We start from the raw sequence: 21,563 nt of genomic DNA, 5'->3' as shown, positions 1-21,563 counted from the left end.
GGGTTAATCTGGCACAAGACTTTGAAAGGACCAAGATAGCGTGGTCCCAGTTTGTAACTGGGGACACGAAAGCGGACATATTTAGCGGAGAGCCATACCTTGTCTCCGGGAGCAAAATTGGGGGGAGTTCTTCTTTTCTTATCGGCGAATCTTTTCATCCGGGATGAAGCCTGTAAAAGAGAATTTTGGGTCTCTTTCCATATGGTGGAAAGATCACGAGTCACTTCATCCACAGCGGGCAAACCAGAGGGCAAGGGAGTAGGGAGGGGGGGAAGAGGGTGACGGCCGTACACCACGAAAAATGGGGACTTAGCAGAAGATTCGGAGACTCTGAAGTTGTATGAGAATTCGGCCCATGGTAGAAGATCTGCCCAGTCATCCTGGCGGGAGGAAACAAAATGCCGTAAATAGTCACCCAGGACCTGATTAATTCTTTCTACTTGCCCATTGGATTGGGGATGATAAGAAGAAGAGAAGTTTAATTTAATCTTGAGCTGTTTACAGAGGGCCCTCCAGAATTTAGACACGAATTGGACGCCTCTATCCGAGACGATATGCGTGGGCAAACCGTGAAGGCGAAAAATGTGTACAAAAAATTGCTTTGCCAACTGAGGCGCTGAAGGAAGACCAGGAAGAGGAATAAAATGTGCCATCTTGGAAAATCGATCAACGACCACCCAAACAACTGTGTTGCCACGGGATGAGGGCAAGTCTGTAATAAAGTCCATACCAATCTGTGACCAAGACTGTTCGGGGACAGGCAGAGGATGAAGGAGGCCAGCAGGCTTCTGGCGAGGAGTCTTATCCCGGGCACAGACAGTACAGGCCCGCACAAAATCAACAACATCCGTCTCCAGAGTCTGCCACCAATAAAAACGAGAGATGAGTTGCAAGGATTTTTTGATGCCCGCATGGCCTGCGAGGTGGGAGGAGTGTCCCCATTTGAGAATCCCGAGACGCTGGCGTGGAGAAACGAAGGTCTTCCCTGGAGGAGTTTGCCTGATGGAGGCTGGAGAAGTGGAGATCAGACAGTCAGGAGGAACGATGTGTTGCGGAGAGACCTCTACTTCAGAGGCGTCCGAAGAACGAGAGAGGGCATCGGCCCTAATGTTCTTGTCGGCAGGGCGAAAATGAATTTCAAAGTTAAAACGGGCAAAGAACAACGACCACCTGGCCTGGCGAGGGTTCAGTCGTTGGGCAGACTGGAGATAGGAGAGATTCTTGTGATCAGTGTATATGATAACTGGAAATTTTGATCCCTCCAGCAGATGCCTCCATTCCTCAAGCGCCAATTTAATGGCCAGTAGTTCTCGATCCCCGATGGAGTAGTTTCTCTCCGCCGGAGAGAAGGTCCTAGAAAAAAACCCACAAGTAACAGCATGCCCGGAAGAATTTTTTTGTAGAAGGACAGCTCCAGCTCCCACTGAGGAGGCATCTACCTCCAATAGGAAGGGTTTAGATGGGTCAGGTCTGGAGAGCACGGGAGCAGAAGAAAAGGCAGACTTGAGATGTTTAAATGTGTCTTCCGCTTGGGGAGACCAGGACTTGGGATTGGCATTTTTCTTGGTTAAAGCCACGATAGGAGCCACAATAGTGGAAAAGTGTGGAATAAATTGTCTGTAATAATTGGCGAACCCCAAAAAACGTTGGATAGCACGGAGTCTGGAGGGGCGTGGCCAATCTAAGACGGCAAAGAGTTTATCTGGGTCCATTTGTAGTCCCTGGCCAGAGACCAAGTATCCTAGGAAAGGAAGAGATTGACATTCAAAGAGACATTTCTCCATTTTAGCATAAAGTTGATTGTCCCGAAGTCTCTGAAGAACCATGCGGACATGCTGGCGGTGTTCTTCTAAGTTGGCAGAAAAAATCAGAATATCGTCCAGATAAACCACAACACAGGAATATAAGAGATCACGAAAAATTTCATTAACAAAGTCTTGGAAGACGGCAGGGGCGTTGCACAGGCCAAAGGGCATGACCAGATACTCAAAGTGTCCATCTCTGGTGTTAAATGCAGTCTTCCATTCGTCCCCCTCCCTGATGCGGATGAGATTATAAGCCCCTCTTAAGTCCAGTTTGGTAAAGATGTGGGCACCTTGTAGGCGAACAAAGAGTTCCGAGATAAGAGGTAAGGGGTAGCGTTTTTTTACCGTGATTTTATTAAGTCCGCGGTAATCAATGCAAGGACGTAGGGAGCCATCTTTTTTGGACACAAAAAAAATCCAGCTCCGGCAGGAGAGGAGGATTTGCGGATAAACCCCTTTTTTTAAATTTTCCTGAATGTACTCTGACATGGCAAGAGTCTCTGGAGCAGACAGAGGATAGATTCTGCCCCGGGGTGGAGTAGTACCCGGGAGGAGGTCAATAGGACAGTCATAAGGCCTGTGAGGAGGTAAAGTCTCAGCTTGCTTTTTGCAAAAGACGTCAGCATAGTCCATATAAGCCTTAGGAAGACCGGATACAGGGGGAACCACAGGGTCACGGCAGGGAGTACTGGGAACCGGTTTAAGACAGTCCTTGAGACAAGAAGTACCCCAGTTCTTGATTTCTCCTGTGGACCAATCAAGGGTTGGGGAATGGCGTTGAAGCCACGGTAATCCAAGAAGAATTTCAGAAGTGCAGTTGGAGAGGACCAAAAATTCAATTTTTTCGTGATGAGGTCCGATGCACATTAGGAGAGGTTCCGTGCGGTAACGCACGGTACAGTCCAATCTTTCATTGTTAACAGAATTGATGTAGAGGGGTCTGGCGAGACTGGTCACCGGGATGTTGAACCTGTTGATGAGAGAGGCCAAAATAAAATTTCCTGCAGATCCGGAATCCAAGAAGGCCATAGCAGAGAAGGAGAAGGTAGAGGAAGATATCCGCACAGGCACAGTAAGGCGTGGAGAAGCAGAGTTGACATCAAGAACTGTCTCAGCTTTGTGCGGAGTCAGCGTACGTCTTTCCAGGCGGGGAGGACGGATAGGACAATCCTTCAAGAAGTGTTCGGTACCGGCACAGTACAGGCACAGATTCTCCATGCGGCGTCGTGTCCTCTCTTGAGGTGTCAAGCGAGACCGGTCAACTTACATAGCCTCCACGGCGGGAGGCACAGGAACGGATTGCAGAGGACCAGAGGAGAGAGGAGCCGGGGAGAGAAACCGCCTTGTGCGAATAAAGTCCATATCCTGGCGGAGCTCCTGACGCCTTTTGGAAAAACGCATGTCAATGCGGGTGGCCAGATGAATAAGTTCATGCAGGTTAGCAGGAATTTCTCGTGCGGCCAGCACATCTTTAATGTTGCTGGATAGGCCTTTTTTAAAGGTCGCGCAGAGGGCCTCATTATTCCAGGATAATTCGGAGGCAAGAGTACGGAATTGGATGGCGTACTCGCCAACAGAAGAATTACCCTGGACCAGGTTCAGCAGGGCAGTCTCAGCAGAAGAGGCTCGGGCAGGTTCCTCAAAGACACTTCGAATCTCCGTGAAGAAGGAGTGTACAGAGGCAGTGACAGGGTCATTGCGGTCCCAGAGCGGTGTGGCCCATGACAGAGCTTTCCCAGACAGAAGGCTGACTACGAAAGCCACCTTAGACCTTTCAGTAGGAAACTGGTCCGACATCATCTCCAAGTGCAGGGAACATTGCGAAAGAAAGCCACGGCAAAACTTAGAGTCCCCATCAAATTTATCCGGCAAGGATAATCGTAGGCCGGAAGCGGACACTCGCTGCGGAGGAGGTGCAGGAGCTGGCGGAGGAGATTGTTGCTGGAGTTGTGGTAATAGCTGCTGTAGCATCACGGTCAGTTAAGACAGCTGGTGGCCTTGTTGCGCTATCTGTTGCGACTGCTGGGCGACCACCGTGGTGAGGTCGGCGACAACTGGCAGTGGGACTTCAGCGGGATCCATGGCCGGATCTACTGTCACGATTCGGCTGGCTGGAGGTGGATCCTCTGTGCCAGAGAGGGATTGGCGTGGACCGGTTCTAAGTTGCTACTGGTATTCCCCCAAGCCCGCCGCAAAGCGGGATGGTCTTGCAGGGGCGGTAGCAACCAGGTCGTATCCACCAGCAACGGCTCAACCTCTCTGACTGCTGAAGATGGGCGCGGTACAAGGGAGTAGACAAGAGCAAGGTCGGACGTAGCAGAAGGTCAAGGCAGGCAGCAAGGATCGTAGTCAGGGGCAACGGCAGGAGGTCTGGAACACAGGCTAGGAACACACAAGGAAACGCTTTCACTGGCACAATGGCAACAAGATCCGGCGAGGGAGTGCAGGGGAAGTGAGGTATAAGTAGGGAGTGCACAGGTGAACACACTAATTAAGCCTGCTGCGCCAATCAGTGGCGCAGTGGCCCTTTAAATTGCAGAGACCCGGCGCGCGCGCGCCCTAAGGAGCGGGGCCGCGCGCGCCGGGACAAGACCGACGGGGAACGAGTCAGGTACGGGAGCCGGGATGCGCATCGCGAGCGGGCGCCTCCCGCATCGCGAATCGCATCCCGGCTGAGAGAGATATTGCAGCGCACCCGGCCAGCAGGTCTGACCGGGGCGCTGCAAATGCGAGGATGTTGCGAGCGCTCCGGGGAGGAGCGGGGACCCGGAGCGCTCAGCGTAACAGTAGTATTCAGCAGCTAATAAGTACTGGAAGGATTAAGATTTTTTAATAGAAGAAATTTACAAATCTGTTTAACTTTCTGGCACCAGTGTTTTCCAATGGAGTACCCCTTTAAGTGTCTAATATTAAAAGGGTATTCTGTGATCCAAAAATGTTAACATATTGCTGGGGGCTGGTAAAAATGAAAAATAAATTATATATTACCTACCCCAGTCCCTGGCAACTCCTAGTCTAGCTAGTTCCGCTTTCCTTACAGGTCATCGCTACCTTTTTGCTTCTAAAACAAGATGTCTCTGCAGGATTTGCCCACTCACTGGCCACAGCATTGTCCCATCTCAGTCAGTGATTGGCTGAGTGGGCAGGTCCTGCTGAGTGGAGGACTGAAAGGACTTGGACCGGGAGCTGCAGGGTAGAAGTTTTCATTTTTACCAGCCTCCAGAAACATTTTTTGATTTTAAAGCTGGCAAGCCGCCATACACATGAGATCACTAAACCTGATGATTTCTGTGGGACTGGAAATCTATCCAGTGTTTGCTAGCCTACCATGGTAGTAGGATTAAGCAGGGGCTGACTCCCATCTCTCCATTGAAAACACATGCACATTTAGTGAAGCCAAGTGTTCATATGTATGGAGGATTCAGGCCAGATGTTGGCTCAATAAGTGTTCAGTCTGTAGCTATCTAACGTGAATGGCCAGTGTACTTTTTGCTTTAGCATAATATTGTTTTTACACACAAGCACTCTGGGTTTTGTGTTGCTTGTATTTGCCCATATCATGCACACTCACCATTATTAGTGGTACAGCGCCATTTGTTTTATTATTATAACTTGGTCATGTGATCACCAGCCTGACTCACTTAAAATTAGCTTGGGTCATTATTTTATATATCACCAATAAAGGTTATGTTTTAGAAGGTGTTAGTTCTTGCATTATTTATCTTTTCACACATTGCATTTTTAGTGTGCTTTTTATTGTTTTTGCCATGATTGTTCCAGCATCTGGCAAAAATTATAATTTTTTTTTCAACAGTTGTGCAAATTGCAGTAAGAACAGTTCATTTTTACCAAGATTTTACAAAATGTGTGAAAAATGCCATAAGAATGTAGCATGTGACCACAGCCTAAAGACTTTTAATCTTCATTAAACACCTCGATCAATATTGTACATCAAATCACTTTAGCCGTATGATGCTATTTCTCTAAAAAAAAGGTACTTTGAATAACAAAATGCACCAAAACTGCACATAATGTGTCCAGTATTAGAAAAACAAGGCTTGTTTAAAAAAAAAAAAAAAAAAACAGCACCACTTCTGTCCACAGGTTGTCAGGTATTGCAGCTCAGCACCATTTAAGTGGATGGAAATTGGCTGCAGTACAACACACAACAAATGGACAGGAGTGATGCTGATTTTGCAAAAGAAGGAGCAGCGTTTTTCTAATACTGGTCAACCCTTTAATTAGATGACTAGCTGCAGTGATCAAATGCCACACACAAAGCCAGAGGATTAATGGAAAATGTAGGTAGCATTGGGTTGCGTACACACAGCAGAATTTCAAATTCTGCATGGAATTCTGCATGAAAATTCAGCATGACTTTATAGCCAATACACTTCAATGGGATTCCCCTGTCCCATTCACACAGCAGAATTTTTGCTGCAGGAATTTCATTGAAGTGAATTGGCAATTAATTTCTGCGGAATTTACTGCAGAATTTTCTGCAGAATTCCGTGCAGAAATACTGCCGTGTGAATATAGCCTTATAGAATGATGGAATTGTAAATCAGCATGGAGCCAATTTCATAGATAGTCATGCTGCAGTTCAGTTAACCATTAGCCTAAGAGATGTCCTGCCTCAGCCAGCGATAGGCTGAGTGACAGTGTGACATATTGGGATTGGGCGGCCGGCAATTAGCTGAGCTGTAGTATGACTTTCGACCCCCAGAAGCAGGAAGAAGACCACACCTGAGCAGGGCACTGCGGGAGTGCTGGAGGTGAGTAGAGTTTTTTTTTCTATACTACGCTATGGGCATACCACTGAAAAACCAACCTCCCGATGGATAATCCCATTAAGGCTTTTTTCTCACAGCAGAATTTCTGAGCGGAATTCCACAGGAATATTCTGCTCGGAAATTCCGCTGCAGCAGAGTCCCATTGATTTCAATAGGATTTTACTGCACCACGCACATGGGTTTAATTTCCCCAGCAGATGTTTCTGCCAGAAAAAAAAAGCATTTCAGCATCCGCAGAAAGAATATGAGACAGCATTTCCGAGTGGACCTGGAACATTCAAATGTGCGTAATGCCCTTCCATGTTTTCTGGGCGGTCATACCGCACATTTATGGCCATGTGAACATAGCCTAATACTGTTTAAAATCTTTTCACTACATGAATACAGCCTGCAGGTCTGTGGTGAACATCTGCTGATACTGCTCTCACCACTTATTCAGACACATGATAACCTCTAGACGCACAGTGTGTGTCACTCACATACCTCTCATAGCACTGCTACTATATTAAGATTCCCCTGAGTCTGTTATGATTTAGAAGGTGCTTTCTATGTAAAAGGTTGGTCTTCATGTTAGTCCTGCATGGAAAGGGAATGTTGAGTCTCTTTCACCTATTTGGATCTGGACAACTGTTATTTTCTAATAGCAAGGCTATGACATGTAGCCTTGTTTCACAAGATAAAGGGCCCCACTCTGGCAGCAGTCTAGAGACAGACTGTAAATAACCTAATAGCAGATATAAGGAAATGTTATTGACAAAGGATAAAATGTGAAGCATATAATAAATCTGCCCGTATTACATTTCTTGGGCTGAGATCCTACTCCCACTTTCCAACCCCAACTAAGGAATACATTGGATAATGCCAGGAGGAATGGACTTATTCATGAGAAACAGCTTTCATTTATGTATCCATCATCTCCCCTCCTGGAAACTTTTCATAGACTCCCCAAGGACCATAAGGGTTTCTACTCACTCAAATGTAGGGTGATAGTATCTGATATCAATCATTTTACTCAGAAAGTAGACATATATCTGGACCAGATATTCCACCCTTTTGTCTCTTCCCTCCTACATCAGGGTCACTTCTTACCTCCTATACTTACCTCTGATCATTCCGTAGCAGATCTGGTTGGTGAGCAAACTTCTATTACATAAAAGCGAGATAGGAATTTAGATTGAACTCAGATTAAGCTGATTTAACTGAGAAAGCACATCTCGAAGTGTGTGGGCAACTTTGTGCTACAAGTCTTTGTGTTGGATTACACCAAGGACTATATCTTATGCAGCCCACCTATAGACACTGTCCTAGATTCCATCATTATGTCAACCCTGTCTAACATTAGGATTGAGGGCCCAGCTATCTCCCTACCTAGGGCCATGAGAACTCTTGGGAATAAAACTTTCTATATATAGGAACTAACACTGGAACTGGCATTTGTAGGCTTTTATCTCTTATTTACCCATGTGACATCATTACAGATTGTATATATATTGTCTAATTTTGTCTATACTTTACTTTTATATTGCAGAATGTATCATAGTATTTGTTAGCCGCTCTGATTCTGGCGATTTTCTGTATTTTATGAAGTAAGAATCTGGAGCGTTGTGATGTCAAGGCTCCGCCCTGTGTGACGTCACGTTCCGCCCCCTCATTGCAAGCCTATGGGAGGGGGCATGACAGCTGTCACGCCCCCTCCCATAGGCTTGCATTGAGGGGGGCGCAGCATGACGTCCCACGAGGCAGAGCCTTGACGTCACAACGCTCCGGCCCCGTGATTGACAGTAATCAGACCCGGAGCGAACATGCTCCGGGGACTGATTTTAACAGAGTGCGGCGTGCAAGATCGTGGAGGTCCCCAGCGGCGGGACCCCCTGATCAGGCATCTTATCCCCTATCCAGTGTTAGAGTACCCATTTAAGAATTGTCAATGAGGTTGGGGTCACCCTTATGAGGAGGTAGGCACCCCAAAATGTAGGGAGAGAGATTGGAGACAAGCATTAGGGTGCATTATTCTCTCAGAAACCCATATTCCCAATTAACAGCTCTCTGTATCTACTATTCAGAGAAACTCAATTAATTGTTTTTGTTGTTTTCTAAGTATACCCGTATGTCACGTACAGCCCTCACGACCTGGCGTACGGACACATCCACGCCTCTCAGAGAAGAGTGAGCGGACAAAAGAAACACAAAACCAGCAGAATATTTACTCTAATATTCTAACTGTAAGCTGCCACCGTGGCACGTTCACTCTCTGCTCCCTTGAGCACGCTCTGCTCTCTTATGAGCCAGTGACACAACTTAAATGCACACTGTATGTAGGTCCCCGTGTCTTTCCTGCACACGTGACCTTGGCTGGGAAGGTATAGGGGTACTCTGCTTCCACGCTCACTTTCACACACACCTACCACAATAGGCCCTAAAAATGAGCTACACACACCCCAAAACTATTCCACATGCCCACACACCAATACGCTGCCACCATCTATCAGTAGGCCGACAGAACGCCTCCGTTCATACACAGATTCTTGCACTCTGCGCTTTGACACCAAAACTATGGTAACGGCACGAGCCACACTTATACACTAATACAACTATATAAGCTATAGGGCTATAGGTTCGTTAGAGCATACAAGGCTACGCATTAAAGTTATGGCTTTAATGTACATAAAGGGTACAGTACTTAATTACAAAAAGAGTTAAAGAAACAGACTCACAAAATGTGCAAAAACAGTTATACAAAATAAAAGGGGAATAAAAAATCAGAAGAGTTCCATACTTAACGTAGTTGAGTAAAGTCCTAATCCGTCCTGGGGCCAAGGAAGAACAGAGCGGCACAAGTCCATTCAGAATGGGCCCCAAACTTGTAACAACTAGCTTGTGTTGGACCACCACTTTTATGGGTGCAGCAGAGGGTTGGGTTAGAAGGGAGGTCTCCAGTTTCTTCTTAGATCAGCCCACATCATCCCACCTCCCAAATGTCCCAACCGCCTCTCAAACACAGATTGATAGTCCATAAATCATAACTCCCATCGTACACAACAGATGTGACATAGATGGCAGTACACTTATTGATATGGTGACATTATAACGCACATTTTGATAGGATGCATGAACAATAATTGAAATTTTCTGTTCAATTAATACTGCCTTGGGAAACCCTGGGAATAGAGTGAGAAGGACCTGAAATATAGAGGATACAACATCTCCAAAATAGTAGACACAATAAAACATAAATACAAATATGAATAAATTTACAGAAGGGATCAAAGAGATGAGAATATAATGAACCTACTAAAAAGAACCAGCTTTTGTTTAGCCTACAGATAAATCTCTTCCCATCTCTACCATGCACGAGCACATTTGGCTCAGCTGAGCATACATCTATACTGAAGAGAGTTATAAGCTGCTGCCACAATCTGGCAGTGGTTTATCTCTCCAAGAACAAAGAGATCAGACTTATTGAAATCCAAAATACCCAACTCTTATCAGAGGAGAGTCAGGAGGCCCCATACACATTAGATGGATAGCCGATCCTGCCAAAATCCAAGAGTTTCGCTAACATTTGTCAATTATGTGTGGCTAGCTTGAATATACCCTGTGAGCAGGTATTTAGGGTATACGTAAGGGCATGGCTGTATCTGGATTTTTATCCTGAATGCGTACATCCCTTTCATAAGTTAATTGACCTCTCCAGCGCTATGACATCAGCGTTTTAAAAGATATGTAAGTTAGGCCTTGGTGTCCATTGGATGTTTCCCTTGACTGCTAGAGCCAAGCACAGTTCTGCCCCTTCACCAGTTAGTCACCCCCTCTGTGCGCTGGTCACCTTCTCTACTCTGCTGACTGATACACACTAGGCTGTTCTGTAATCCCTGCTCACCCCTGTAATCTAGCAGCCGAGGGGAACGCCCAGTGAGCTCCAAATCCTAAATTACATATCATTGTAAAATCTGATATCTCTGCACTGGAGGGGTCCGTTAATGTATGAGAGGTATGTATGGATTCAGGGTCAAAACCCATATTTGTTGTGCATAAACCCTTCAAAGTTCAAACAGATCAATAAAGATGGTAAAGATCCCAAAAACTAAGATAATATAAATATGCATATGCTAAAATATATATTTATCCTACAAACTAGGACATCCATCTGCAGGGACCCCCATTGTTCTTCAGGGGACATTTTTATAGTTCTCACTCCATACATCCATACATTCCTCCTAAGGCAATGATGTACAGGAACTTCATTCACTATGTTTTAGATCAGACAATGATGGTACATTCTAGGAATCCCAGCAAAAAAGTGGGGAAACTTTTTTTTCCTTGTGTGATGTTAGAAATATCTGCCAGTGACCATGTCATAGCATGGAGGAGATTTCAGGATTTAATGGCTGTTGACACTTCAGTATTTTGGACACTTAAAAAGAGAATTAGAGAAAGTGGTCTCTGAAGCGTGTAAAATCTGTAGTAAATCAAACATGGAACAAAGTAGGTCAGTTGCATAACCTGAGAATTTAGTGTCTGTGTCTACTGAGCTGGTACAGAAGATTTTATGAACAGTGGAATGGAAGTTATTTCATCATGCAATATGTAGAGATTTATTCATGAAGAGTTCTGCAAATAATGTAGGTACTGTACATGGCTGTTAAAGGGCCAGGAATCAGCAGATGTATGAGAAAATGGCCATTCACCGGCTGAGCACATCTTTTGTGTGGCCAATGAAATCACTGATATTAGCTGTACATCACCCTTATCTACCGTAAACAGGATATGCGACTCATAATGATGCATTTAAATGGCTGCAACAATCGTTCATGTGGCCCAGCAGCACGATTGAGTGAGCCTTGTGAAGGTTCAGCAACCCACACTTTTAGGTACAATTTTTTTTACCAATCTTTTGGGTCTTAAAACAGTATTTTATTGCTCAAAAATTGGCAAAAAAACAAACAAAACAGCTGTATTTAACTGATTGGATTTTGTTAAATCCTATGGGAAAACAAGTCAGTTCAAACACATTCATTTTACTATTGTATTTGTTATACACTTTTGTGGCCCTTTTTTTCATCCGTTTAGAGTTCAATATACATATTTTGGGAAGTATGTTAGGCTGTATGTTGTAGAATATATCCCAATCACATTCAGCCCTTTTGGGTTATAGCTTTTGCTACAGCTCCCTTAAAAAATATAGCATCTATCCCCAGCTTCCATTCTTTCATAAACCAACTTATTTATTTTCTCAGGTTTTGTTTTTTTACAAAAAGCAGAGTAAGGCTAGGTACACAATACGTTTTGTAGTTACGGTTCCCGTATACGGCTGGGAGGAGGGGGGGGCTTAATTGCGGCGCCCGCACTCAGCCGTATACGGGAACCGTATTAAATGCATGTCTATGAGCCGACCGGAGTGAACCGCAGCCTCCAGTCGGCTGCATTTTCGTCCGTATGCGGTTTCCCTACCGCAGGCAAAAACATGGTCACTCCGGTCGGCTCATAGACATGCACCCCCCCTCCTCCCAGCCGTATACGGGAACCATAAGTACAAAACGTAGTGTGAACCTAGCCTAACAAGTAAATAACCCTTCTATTCTTCTACTGTCTTCTACTCTATCCAATTTCTTTTCATGCTGCATATAAGGCTTTTTGAATAGAAAGTTTATAATTTCCCAAAAAGTTTATCATTTGAATTTTCATCACATTAGTAATATGTCCTCTTAGCACATTTAATCAGGCTTGTGCTTTGGGTGTAGCTTGTGCTCACAGCAATAGTAAATCTCTTCTTTAGTACATCAGACTTAAGTGTAAATACTGTGATAGTACATCTTGTTACTGAACACCAAAGAATGACCCAACAATGGGTGCTTCACCGGGTGAGAGGTGACATGGGTGGTGAACGGTTGTTTGCTGTTTGCTGACGCACTTGATTTGTTGTCTTGGCAATACAAAAAAGTATTTTGGTGAATAATGTGTTACCTCACGACAGTGAAGACTGTTTGTAGTCAAAATCCACTAGTTAGCTACACAATTTGCTAAACTAGCAGGAAGTGAAAGTAGACTAAGGAGGTCAAATAGGTTATCAAAATATGTTACACATATTTTAAAACTATTGGCCCTAACTTGTCTTAAAGGGGTACTCGGGTGGAAAACATTTTTGTTTTTAAATCAACTGGTGCCAAAATGTTAAACAGATTTGTAAATTACTTAATCAGCTGCTGTATGCTCCACAGGAAGTTCTTTGCTTTTTTAATTTATTTTCTGTTTGACCACAGTGCTCTCTGCTGACACCTCTGTCCATGTCAGGAACTGTCCAGAGTATCGGCAAATCCCCATAGCAAACCTTTCCTGCTCTGGACAGTTCCTGACATGGACAGAGGTGTCAGCAGAGAGCACTGTGGTCAGACAGAAAAGAAGTTCAAAAAGAAAAGAATGTCATTGTGGAGCATACAGCAGCTAATAAGTACTAGAAGAATTAAGATTTTTAAATAGAAGTAATTTACAAATTGGTTTATCTTTCTGGCACCAGTTGATTTAAAAAAAAAAAAAAAAAAAAAACATTTTTTCACCAGAAAGATCTTGCACCTTAACCTCTTAAGGACCCAGGGCGTATGGATACGCCCTCACACCCTGGGCCTTAAGGACCCAGGGCGTATCCATACGCCCTGGCGTTTTCCGGTCTCTGCCGCGCGCCGGGCAGAGATCGGAACTGGATGCCTGCTGAAATCCTTCAGCAGGCATCCAGGGCAAACGCCGAGGGGGGCCATGTAGGCCCCCTATGTCGGCGATCGCCGCAAATCGCAAGGGAAATCGCCCTTGCGATCTGCGGCGATACCGGGCTGATCGGGTCTCTGGGACCCGACCGCCCGGTAATTTCACATGATCCCGGCTGTCACAGACAGCCAGGACCATGGTGGAGTATAGGAGCGAGGTGGCAAGCCTGCCACCTCCTCCGATCCCCCTGCGATCTGTCGGTTAGTTAACCGACCAATCGCAGGAGGGGGGCGGTTACTTCCTTCTGTCCTGCCCGGCCCCTGAAAGTCCGGAGAGGACGGGAGGAAGACCAGAGGACGCGGCGGGGGACGGGGGAGTGCTGGGGACCAGCCCCGGTACTTACCTCGTCCCTGAAGACCCGGATCCCGGCGAGGAAGATGGCGGCGGCGGCGACAGGTGAGTAGATCTTCAGCCGCGGTCGGACCCTTTACAGCAATGCACGTCGCCGTAAAGCGACATGCATTGCTGTAATGGGACCCTGTAAACTACAACTCCCAGCATGCCCAGACAGCCCTTGGCGTCTGGGCATGTTGGGAGTTGCAGTTTTGCAACATCTGGAGGTCCACAGTTTGGGACCACTGTGCCCTTCCAGATGTTGCAAAACTACACATCCTCAACATGCCCTTACTGTCCAGGCATGCTGGGAGTTGTAGTTCTGTAACATCTGGCCCTTCAGATGTTGCATAACTACAACTCCCAGCATGCCTGGACAGTTTTGGCATACTGGGAGTTGTAGTTTTGCAACATTTGGAAGGGCACAGATTGGGAACCACTGTATTAGTGGTCTACAAACTAGTCCTCCAGATGTTGCAAAACTACAACTCCAAGCATGCTGGGAGTTGTAGTTCGGCAACATCTGTCTCTAAAGATGTTGCCCGAACTACTACTCCCAGCATGCTTGAGAATGTTGAGAGTTGTGGTTTGGCAAAAACTGGAGGCACACTGGTTGGGAAACATTGTCTGTTTCCTTACTCAGTGTTTCCCAACCCGTGTGCCTCCAGCTGTGGCAAAACTATAACTACCAGCATGCACTGATAGACTGTGCATGCTGGGAGTTGTAGTTTTGCAACAGCTGGAGGTCCCCCCCCTGTGAATGTACAGGGTACATTCACATGGGCAGGGGGCTTACAGTGAGTATCAGGCTGCAAGTTTGCGATGCAGCAAATTTTGCGCGGCAGCTCAAACTCGCTGTAACCCCCCCGCCCGTGTGACTGTACCCTAAAAACACTACACTAACACAAAATAAAATAAAAAGTAAAAAACACTACATATACACATACCCCTACACAGCCCCCCTCCCCTCCCCAATAAAAATGAAAAACGTCTGGTACGCCACTGTTTTCAAAATGGCGCCTCCAGCTGTTGCAAAACAACAACTCCCAGTATTGCTGGACAGCCGTTGACTGTCCAAGCATGCTGGGAGTTTTGCAACAGCTGGAGGCACCCTGTTTGGGAATCACTGGCGTAGAATACCCCTATGTCCACCCCTATGCAAATCCCTAATTTAGGCCTCAAATGCGCATGGCGCTCTCACTTTGGAGCCCTGTCGTATTTCAGGGCAACAGTTTAGGGACACATATGGGGTATCACCGTACTCGGGAGAAATTGCCTAACAAATTTTGGGGGTCTTTTTCTCCTTTCACCCCTTATGAAAATGTGAAGTTGGGGTCTACACCAGCATGTTAGTGTAAAAAAAAAATTTTTTCACACTAACATGCTGCTGTTGCCCTATACTTTTCATTTTGACAAGAGGTAAAAGGGAAAAAAGCCCCCCAAAATGTGTAATGCAATCTCTCCCGACTACAGAGATACCCCATATGTGGGCGTAAAGTGCTCTGGGGGCGCACAACAAGGCCCAGAAGGGAGAGTGCGCCATGTACATTTGAGGTGATTTGCACAGGGGTGGCTGATTGTTACAGCGGTTTTGACAAACGCAAAAAAAACTAAACCCCACATGTGACCCCATTTCGGAAACTACACCCCTCACGGAATGTAATGAGGGGTGCAGTGAGAATTTACACCCCACTGGTGTCTGACAGATCTTTGGAACAGTGGGCTGCGCAAATTAAAAATGTTGTACAGACCACTCTTCCAAAGATCTGACAGACACCAATGGGGGTAAATGCTCACTGTACCCCTTGTTACGTTCCTCAAGGGGTCTAGTTTCCAAAATGGTATGCCATGTGGGGGTTATTTTGCGGTTCTGGCACCATAGGGGCTTCCTAAATGTGACATGCCCCTGAGCAAAATTTGCTCTCAAAAAGCCAAATATGACTCCTTCTCTTCTGAGCATTGTAGTTTGCTCGTAGTGCACTTCAGGTCAACTTATGGGGTACCTCCATACTCAGAAGAGATGGGGTTTCAAATTTTGGGGGGTATTTTTTGCTATTAACCCTTGCAAAAATGTGAAATTTGGGGGGAAACACACATTTTAGTGAAATTTAATTATTTTTTTTTACATATGCAAAAGTCGTGAAACACATGTGGGGTATTAAGGCTCACTTTATTCCTTGTTACGTTCCTCAAGGGGTCTTGTTTCCAAAATGGTATGGCATGTGTTTTTTTTTTTTTGCTGTTCTGGCACCATAGGGGCTTCCTAAATGCAACATGCCCCCCAAAAACCATTTCAGAAAAACGTACTCTCCAAAATCCCCTTGTCACGCCTTCGGTTCTGAGCCCTCTATTGCGCCCACCGAACACTTTACATAGACATATGAGGTATGGGCTTACTCGAGAGAAATTGGGCTAAGTATACATTTTCTCCTTTTACCCCTCGTAAAAATTCAAAAATTGGGTCTACAAGAACATGCAAGTGTAAAAAATGAACATTGTGAATTTTCTCCTTCACTTTCCTGCTATTCCTGTGACATACGTAAAGGGTTAAAATGCTGACTGAATGTCATTATGAATACTTTAGGGGGTGCAGTTTTTATAATGGGGTCATTTATGGGGTATTTCTAAGATGAAGACCCTTCAAATCCACTTCAAACCTGAACTGGTCCCTGAAAAATAGTGAGTTTGGAAATTTTGTGAAAAATTGAAAAATTGCTGCTGAACTTTGAAGCCCTCTGGTGTCTTCCAAAAGTAAAAACTCATCAATTTTATGTTGCAGACATAAAGTAGACATATTGTATATGTGAAATTTTTTTTTAAATATTTTGAATATCCATTTTCCATACAAACAGAGAGCTTCAAAGTTAGAAAAATGCTAAATTTTCAAATTTTTCATAAAATTTTCACATTTTTCACCAAGAAAGGATGCAAGTTACAATTTTTTTTACCACTATGTTAAAGTAGAATATGTCACGAAAAAACATTCTCAGAATCAGAATGATAACTAAAAGCATTCCAGAGTTATTAATGTTTAAAGTGACAGTGTTCAGATGTTCAAAAAATGGCCGGGTCCTAAGGTGTAAAATGGCTGGGTCCTTAAGAGGTTAAAGGGGTTCTCCAGGGAAGTTTACATATATAAAGTTTCCCTATAAATGATCCTGCTCAATATGCATGGCACCTGTGGCCCCCTGTGGTCCTGTCTGGCTGCTTGATATTTTTTGCCTTCCTTCCTTGCCTGCATACACCTCCCAGCTTTCAGCACTAAAGGGAATATGGGTCATAAGTACAGGGCAGAAACGACATGGTCTGTGTTTCTCAGGAGGGTGAGGGCTGCTTTCAGAGGGGGATTTGGGCAAAGACACAGTGGATGGCTGGATGACATATTTTCCTGCATGTAAGTGATGACTGAAAGAGGGGAAACTGCTCTAGATAACCAATGAATGATATTTAGACAAATAGGTTGATGAGTGGGAAAGGATGGGCTATGGGAAAAGTCCCCCCCCCCCGGCGTACCCCTTTAAGTATTCTTTAGATTTAAAGGGATAAGGTTTTTCTTTGAGGAGAGTGTTATGATGATGTGTGGAGACTTATTGGCCATTAATGCTCCACAGGGAATTCTGGGAAGGATGGATATGCAAAGCAGCTCTTTTATGCCATCTTTTTTAGGTAGCTTTACCTCAAAGTCAGCGTTTAACTCCAATTAGAAATCTTAAAAATGAATTAGAAATGTACGGACAGCCAGAAATCTCTCCAGGAGGAAAGAGTACCCATCTGTAGACAGCTGTTTTTGGGTGATTGCCTCTTTTCAGAACAAAGCAGGTGCTGATTCTGCTGGTGAAAGACCTGTAGGTGTGGATCAAGATGGGAAAGGTTTCTCCTTGAGGAGAGTGTCATAATGATGTGTGAAGACTTATAGGCCATTAATGTTCCATTGGGAATCCTGGGAAGAAAGGATATGCAAAGCAGCTCTCTTAGGCCCCTTTCACACTACCGTTATGTCACGGTAGTGGGACAGCCGTCGGGATCGCCGGGGAGAATAGCGGGAGAAAAAATTGTGCTTGCACTTTTTCTCCCGCTATTCTCTCTGATAAACAGCAGCGCCCGACGGACCTCATTGACTATAACGGGGTCCATCAGGACCCGTTTTTGCCCGATGTGCCCCGGGGCGCAACGGTAGTGTGAATGTAGCCTTATACCAACTTTTCTAGGAATCATTTCCTTGAAGTCAATGTTTCTCTCCAACGAGGGTCCTAACAATTAACTATGAATAAATTGACAATCAGGTCTTGCCATTCTCCTTTGTATGTCTTTGGAATGTATCTAGGTCTTTGAAATGTATCAGATTCCTAACTAGTACAACTAGTTGTCAATTGATTTATACAGTTCTAAGAAAAGTTACTCCAGAATTGTTTTATCTAGAAAATATATGTGTCATTTTTAACCCCTTAAGGACACATGACGTACTGGAACGTCATGTGTCCACTCCCGATCTATAACGCGGGGCCACGGCGTGGCCCCGCGTCATAGCGGGTCGGGCCCGGCCTCTAACAACGGCCGGGACCCGTGGCTAATAGCGCGCGGCATTGATCGCTGTGCCGCGCGCTATTAACCCTTTAGACGCGGCGTTCAAAGTTGAACGCCGCGTCTAAAGTGAAACCGAAAGCATCCCGACTAGCTCAGTGGGCTGTTCGGGATAGCCGCGGTGAAATCGCGGCATCCCGAACAGCTGACAGGACAGCGGGAGGGCCCCTTCCTGCCTCCTCGCTGTCCGATCGCCGAATGACTGCTCAGTGCCTGAGATCCAGGCATGAGCAGTCATCCGGCAGAATCGTTGATCACTGGTTTCTTATGAGAAACCAGTGATCAACATAGAAGATCAGTGTGTGCAGTGTTATAGGTCCCTATGGGACCTATAACACTGCAAAAAAAAAGTGAAAAAAAAAAGTGAATAAAGATCATTTAACTCCTCCCCTATTAAAAGTTTGAATCACCCCCCTTTTCCAATAAAAAAAAAAACACAGTGTAAATAAAAATAAAAATAAACATATGTGGTATCACCGCGTGCGGAAATGTCCGAATTATAAAAATATATCATTAATTAAACCGCTTGGTCAATGGCGTGCGCGCAAAAAAATTCCAAAGTCCAAAATAGTGCATTTTTGGTCACTTTTTATATCATTTAAAAATGAATAAAAAGTGATCAATAAGTCCTATCAATGCAAAAATGGTACCGTTAAAAACTTCAGATCACGGCGCAAAAAATGAGCCCTCATACCGCCCCATACACGGAAAAATAAAAAAGTTATAGGGGTCAGAAGATGACAATTTTAAACGTATTAATTTTCCTGCATGTAGTTATGATTTTTTCCAGAAGTCCGACAAAATCAAACCTATATAAGTAGGGTATCATTTTAATCGTATGGACCTACAGAATACATATCAGGTGTCATTTTTACCGAAAAATGTACTACGTAGAAACGGAAGCCCCCAAAAGTTACAAAACAGCGTTTTTTTTTTCAATTTTGTCGCACAATGATTTTTTTTCCCGCTTCACCATAGATTTTTGGGCAAAATGACTGACGTCATTACAAAGTAGAATTGGTGGCGCAAAAAATAAGCCATCATATGGATTTTTAGGTGTAAATTTGAAAGAGTTATGATTTTTTAAAGGCAAGGAGCAAAAAACGAAAATGCAAAAACGGAAAAACCTCCGGTCCTTAAGGGGTTAAACAACCTTTCATTTCATTTAATCAGACCATGTTTTTAGGGTATAAAGTAAGGCTGTACTGTGCTTTTGACCCTTAATTCATCATACCTCTGGTTAGTTAATTAACCCTTCCAGAGCAGAAACATCAGAGTTTATAAAAATATGCAAATTAGGCTCCAAAGCCTAATTTACATATCTTTTTAAAATATGATATCTCTCCCTGGAGGGATTAATTAACTAAAGTAGGAACTGATTCAGGGTCAAAAGCCCAATACAGCTGTGTCCTTACTTTATACCCTAAAAACATGCTGACAAATTGCTTCAAGTGAATTCCTCATATTCTTAAATAGGCGGATAGTTTTCTTTAAAAAATGTTTGTCTTTTTAGTTTTTAACAATCATCCTTTTTTTTTGTCCAGTGGACAGTTTGCCATTGTAAAAAGATGCAAAGAGAGGAAGACTGGGATAGATTATGCTGCCAAATTTATCAAAAAGCGACAAAGTCGTGCCAGCCGTAGAGGAGTGACACGGGAGGAGATAGAACGAGAGGTGAACATCCTACGGGAAACTCAGCATCCTAACATCATCACTCTGCAGGATGTGTATGAGAACAAGACTGATGTGGTCCTCATCCTGGAGCTGTAAGTACCTTAGACTGATAATGACAGTAGGGACGTAATAGATGTTTTATCTTATAGTCAGTAAATATAATGGGGCTAGTAGCATGTCAGTGTGATAAAGGAGTTATAATTTTTAGCTACAAAGTAGTTGATGTCATTGGCTTTATTGTAGCGAGTTTAGGATAACAAAACAAGTCAACCTAGGGAATATTAGTGAGCGAATGACGGAAGCATCAAATGTAGACACAGGAAAATCTGGACAAGTCATATTCCAGAAGGAAATGAAACATCTCTTCCTTCCTGCAACTTCCTTCTCATCCTAATATGTGAAGTCTTTCACATACTAACATTTGCAAAGGGTTGACCTTTGGGGGAGGTGACCTGTTCGACTTTTATCATTATTTTCTATGTATATTATAAACTGACACTAAAGTGGCAGTTAGCACGTGTATTGTGTAGCTGTCTGGCTTCTCCTAATATCCACGTACTGTAAACGGTAATAGGCTACTATTTGAACATTTATTTAAAGGATTTGTCTGGCTTTAAGTAGTTTGCTAAGTAACTAGTAATACAAATGCTGTATTTCTTTCATATCAAACAAAAATATCAGATATGTTCCTTAGCCATATAACATTCATACTGCTAAAGTGATAGAAACAAGTAAAAAATTAGCCAAGTAGTCACTGACTATGGCTGAGCGCACACAACACAAAACATTTTATAGTCTGTATTGTATGACATAATTAAAATCACAAATGCACTGTATATAGCCAGAAAAACTCCAGTGTTTGATGCGAATATAAGATGTGTCTAATACAGATAAGAGTATCTAAGCATTATTTCTATGGATTACACCTCACACATTGACTAGTGTGATCATATTACAGCAAAACTATGTGGCACTAAAACATCAACTTTAATGGGGTTTTTCTGCTTTTTGGCATGGTGTGCACAATTTCACCAGACATCTCTCCCAGGACAACAGGGTCTGAAGGTAAAAATCCAACAAACAAGAACCTTCTCTCCCTCAAAATCATCTGTTGGGGGATAGTAAGGTGGCCACCATTCAATTAAGACAGTCAGCTGAACCCACCAATGTCAGTGTCTTCAGATGTATAGGGTATATGGGCACCTTTATTTTGCACGTTCTGTCGTTTTTTCTTAATTTAGTTTTGTTGTTTAAAACCCCATTTTTTACATTATCTTGTGTATGGAGGGAACCTGTACAGTAATAGAAGAACACATTGCATCTGCAGTTCAGTTGAGCCAGTCCATAGGGTCCTGTGTAGGTGAATGATACTGACAAATGTTCTATATCTTATCTGTATATGAATAAATAAATAAATATACAGTCTGTGGTTCACCAGACGGATGTTACATGTTCTTTACTTCCTCTACCTCTGAAATGTTAGTTCCTATAAAGAGGACCTGTCAGCTATCCTCACATCTTACTAAAATATTCCCCCCTAACATTATAATGCTGTAAAATCTTTTTATGAATTATGTTGTATTTTGTAATTCCTCTGGTATTCTTTTATTTATTACTG

The 21,563-nt window shown here is 43.9% G+C and overlaps 1 protein-coding gene across 6 annotated transcripts in view; it reads left to right on the top strand.

Annotated features, from left to right (window-relative positions):
* DAPK2 (death associated protein kinase 2) overlaps nt 1–21,563 on the top strand; it is a 138,018-nt gene that overhangs the window by 31,598 nt on the left and 84,857 nt on the right. For all 6 annotated transcript variants that reach the window (XM_056572882.1, XM_056572878.1, XM_056572881.1 and 3 more), the window contains exon 3: nt 19,816–20,037. In XM_056572882.1, the coding sequence (XP_056428857.1) occupies nt 19,816–20,037 (222 nt within the window). The remainder of the gene's footprint in view (nt 1–19,815; nt 20,038–21,563) is intronic.

This window comes from Hyla sarda, chromosome 4 (genome assembly GCF_029499605.1).
Source record: "Hyla sarda isolate aHylSar1 chromosome 4, aHylSar1.hap1, whole genome shotgun sequence".
In the NCBI taxonomy this organism is placed as follows: Eukaryota; Metazoa; Chordata; class Amphibia; order Anura; family Hylidae; genus Hyla; species Hyla sarda.
Note: the sequence above shows the minus strand (reverse complement) of the source record. Positions and strands in the feature narration are given on the sequence as shown.